This window comes from Vigna unguiculata, chromosome 6 (assembly GCF_037176805.1).
Source record: "Vigna unguiculata cultivar grain cowpea cultivar isolate G323 ecotype 2 chromosome 6, ASM3717680v1, whole genome shotgun sequence".
NCBI classification, from domain to species: Eukaryota; Viridiplantae; Streptophyta; class Magnoliopsida; order Fabales; family Fabaceae; genus Vigna; species Vigna unguiculata.
Genome location: NC_140797.1, coordinates 9,995,213 through 9,999,079, shown reverse-complemented (window position 1 = coordinate 9,999,079; position 3,867 = coordinate 9,995,213). Strand labels below are relative to the sequence as shown.

Here is a 3,867-nt window from a genome sequence, read left to right as displayed (position 1 = left end):
CAACTTCAAATCTCTTTTTAAATATGATTTATTTTTTGATTCGTTGTCCCATCGCAATTTCGATTGTGACACCTACACTCCAATATTAATAATAAAAGGATTAAAATATCCTCTTGTTACACTACATTGCTATTGTCATCGCGACATTGTTGTCTCCAACTATAACTTTATTCTTTGTTGTCACTGTAAATTTTTAAGAAAAGGAAGAAAAAGATAAACTTGTTCTGAAAAGTTTATTTTGAAAACATTATATATTTTCTAAAGTTTTTATTCTTGAAATTTTATTTCATAAGCCTTGTTCTAAAATACGTATATTCTGAAAAGTTTATCTAAAAGGTTATTCTATTATATTTCAAAAAACTCTATAATGTATTTTATGTGTTCTGGTAAGTGCGTTCAGAAAACATGTTTCAGAATCCTGTCCAAGAAAATTTATTCTGGGAAGTTCCAAAAATTATATTGTGGAAATCATGTTCTAGAAATTCCAAGAAGCTTGTTTTGGAAGATTTCCGAAAGGGTAAAATATCATTTAAAAATAATGGGTGCGCAGTTAGAAGTTCTTGGGATGTTGAAAGAAAAAGCCTAGAACGATAGCTTGCGTTGAGTTTTACTAGGCCCAATCCGACCCAAATTTGACATTTAATAAAACATAAAACAGAAATAAATAAAAACTAAAAGCACAATCTTTTCATCGGGGTTACTCTACAGTCCAATTCCTTGTTTGGGTGGTGGAAAAGTGACGCAGTGGGTATAAGAATTTAAATTTCAAATTAACACAGACAATTATTCATTTAACTCATGTTTCTGTATTTCACTTTGTTTTCTTTCCTTACGTTTCCTTATATCTGAGTTTCACAAACTCAGTGCCATGCTCGCTAGGTGTTCGATAAAATGCTTCAACTGAATCCTTGTATATAAGGAGTTGTGGTCATCGTAGAATTTTTTTACCAATGACTTTAGTTAGTTATTATATATGGATACGAGGGTACATGGGATTAATGTAGTCTGTAACATGTATTTATTTATTTGCAGGAACTGGATAGTTTAGCCTGGTTGCATTCACTGTGTAATGGAGGATCCATCGTTTTTTGATCGGATGATCAGTCATCTCCGTTCAACTTGCAAGTATGAATTCGTGCATATGATGCTTAACTGCCAGTGTTAACTTGCTGGATGTGACATATTTTTGTTAATCATGTTTATAGTGTAGTGTAGTCATAGTAACTTGATTCATAAAATTTTCAAGAATAAAATACAATTTTGTTCTCAAAGCATATCTTGAAATCATGTTTTATTATCTTAAAAATATAATATTATCATCATCGGGAACATGGGGGAAGCTTTGCACACTTATGCTATTAAACTGCTTGATAGGTTGTGTTTTAGTAGAAAAAAAGTTCTGGGTAGGAGAATTATATAGGTCTATTTGGGTTTTTTGAGAGTGGATGTACTTTCTGCCAAATGAGCACTCATTGTGCTATAACCGAGTCATTTAATAATATCTGTCGGCTTATGGAAAAATTCGTTTTTGTCTCTTTATTTTATCTTTATCAAGTACATTTTAGTCGTGAACTGGTAAAGATACTGAAATACCAAAAATATATTTAATCATTTTTCCGATCATGTCAAAAAATGTTTGGAAGCTAATTTCAAATCTTCATATATTACTAACGAAGTTCGGTAGGGATTGACTATAGTACTGTAGTTTGCATAAACTCCAGAAATAGTTGTGTTGTTATGGCCACTTTCGTAATGTCTTTTCATGGGATAGTTCTGCCTTATCTGATTCTCTTTCTGCCATAAGATGTTAATTTTCTTGGAATTTTTGTGATAACTAAAGGTACTACACTGGTTATCCAAAGGATCTTGGACCATCCAGGGTTATTCATTTTACATCTGAGCGTGAGTTTGTCACACTTCTTCATGAAGGTTTTCCTGTGGTTGTTGCATTCACTATCAGGTGATCTGGAGTTAGCTACTGAATTCTTATTCGGTTCTCCCTATTTGAACTTGACTTTAGTTTTAGTGGAAGGAAAAGTGAAAAGATTTAGTAATAACTAATAACTACTCGTTATTTGATAATGCAGGGGGAATTACACACGACATCTTGACAAAGTATTGGAAGAAGCTGCTGTTGAGTTTTATCCTCATGTAAAATTTATGCGTGTAAGTTGTTTTTCATAATTAATGTGCTCGTGCAACGTTTGGCAACCATATCAATAACATCTCTCGTGATGCAACATAGCAACTGTCTTATTAGATTGAACTATAACTACAAAAACACAAACACATATACTCACACAGCACAGTTCATCTTGTCAGTTTTCCTTTCTTTGTATTTTATTGCGTGATTATTATTCTTTTCTTGGGTTTGGGCTACGTATTTTCTGTGCACTCTGTAGCATGCTATTGTGTATTGGTGAAAAGGTTTTGTTCTGTATCTTTGCAGGTTGAATGCCCGAAATATCCTGGATTTTGTATAACTCGGCAAAAGAAGGAGTATCCATTCATTGAAATATTTCACAGTCCAACACAGGTATCGTGTTCCTTACCTGTCAGTGTCTCATCACTTCATTGCATAAATTTCATACTGGAAAAGTTATATAAGATTTTCTTTTAATGGAATGGTAGATCAGAATGTATGTATTCTGCAGCAGTAATATGGTTTCTATTCATAGGTTAATCTGTACATTGACTTCCACCCCATGTAAATCCTTTTGTAATTTGAGACTTGTGTTCCTCTATACAGGCAGATAAACAGGGAAGGGTAGCTGATCCGAATATTACTAAATACAGTGTGAAAGTCTTGCCTGTAAGTTGTTTTTGTTTAAATTAAGTCTGGATGCCACCTTGAGAATCCTTATTCAGGCTAACTGATACATATTACTGATTATTATTGTTTTTGAATTTTTAAGTCTTCTCAAACGTATATTTATAGTGAGTGATACATAGGTAGTAAGTCTAGTAATCCACCATTAAGTCACTAGAAAAGTTATCAAAATTTTGTACATGCCTGATATACACTCACTTGCATCTGAGATGTTGTAATATTTTATCCAATTTCAATTTAATTTTATGCACTTGCAGTTCAACTACGATTTAAGTGCTTATGGATTTAGAGAATTCTTCAAGCGACACGGTATGTGGTCATCAGATTCAAAGTAAGTTCCAGCGGAAGAGTTTTATGTTTCGCATGTTGAAGAGCAACACCTGATCATACTCTACCTATCTTATCTATCAGTATATCATCACAAGTTCACAGCTAAGGGCCAATATTATTTGGTTTAAGTCCTCGTCAGGGGCTTTTCTCATTGTTCCTTTGTGGTGGCATCTTAGTATTTCCATGTTTATGTTCTCCAACTTCTTCAATAGAACCTACAAGACGTTTCTCATCAAACCCTATTTGTTAATTTGTCTATCAACTACTTGAATCCTAGAACCTTCTTTGGGAAGCAAGATAAACTGTTTGTCTTAAAAGTTGCAGATGCGATATATTCTTTTGTGTTCTATAAATTGAGTGAGAAATTATTGCAATGGTTATATAGTAATTTGTGAATAAAAAGTCTTTCTGAACTTTTTAGAGTTCATACCATTTTTTTACATTAGTTTCTTATCAAAGCTATTCTTCTGGAAAATATAGTGAAACCGAAAGGTCCAATTTTTGTTGTCCAATCCCTCTTTTTAGCTTAGCCAAACATCTTCACTTTTTCAAGTTTTTCTTGGTGTCTTCATACAATGAATTATCAAAACCTTTCTTCTAGAAAAAGATAGAGAAAATCGAAAGGTCCAATTTTTGTTGCCCAATCCTTCTTTTTGGCTTCGTCAAACTTCTTCATTTTTTTAAGTTTTTCTTGCCGTCTTCAAGCA

At 32.9% G+C, this 3,867-nt stretch overlaps 1 protein-coding gene across 5 annotated transcripts; it reads left to right on the top strand.

The window, feature by feature from the left end:
• The first annotated feature begins 596 nt into the window (after positions 1-596).
• On the top strand, positions 597-3,534 carry LOC114187390 (Thioredoxin superfamily protein). 5 transcript variants are annotated; one of them, XM_028075636.2, is made up of 7 exons: positions 597-748; positions 1,033-1,125; positions 1,841-1,960; positions 2,088-2,166; positions 2,450-2,536; positions 2,750-2,812; positions 3,088-3,534. In XM_028075636.2, exons 2-7 carry the CDS (start codon positions 1,070-1,072, stop codon positions 3,163-3,165), a joined length of 483 nt encoding a protein of 160 aa, XP_027931437.1. In that variant the 5' UTR covers positions 597-748; positions 1,033-1,069; the 3' UTR covers positions 3,166-3,534. The 5 variants fall into 5 exon arrangements, with proteins under 5 accessions (XP_027931437.1, XP_027931438.1, XP_027931441.1 ...); XM_028075637.2 differs by having other exon boundaries at positions 642-744; XM_028075640.2 differs by lacking the exon at positions 597-748 and adding an exon at positions 792-910.
• Positions 3,535-3,867: the final 333 nt, after the last annotated feature.

Coding starts and splice junctions, on each gene's coding strand:
- LOC114187390 (XM_028075636.2), top strand. CDS start 1,070: ATGGAGGATCCATCGTTTTTTGATCGGATGATCAGTCATCTCCGTTCA. Junction 1,126..1,840: donor CATCTCCGTTCAACTTGCAA/GTATGAATTCGT, acceptor TGATAACTAAAG/GTACTACACTGGTTATCCAA. Junction 1,961..2,087: donor GTTGTTGCATTCACTATCAG/GTGATCTGGAGT, acceptor TTGATAATGCAG/GGGGAATTACACACGACATC.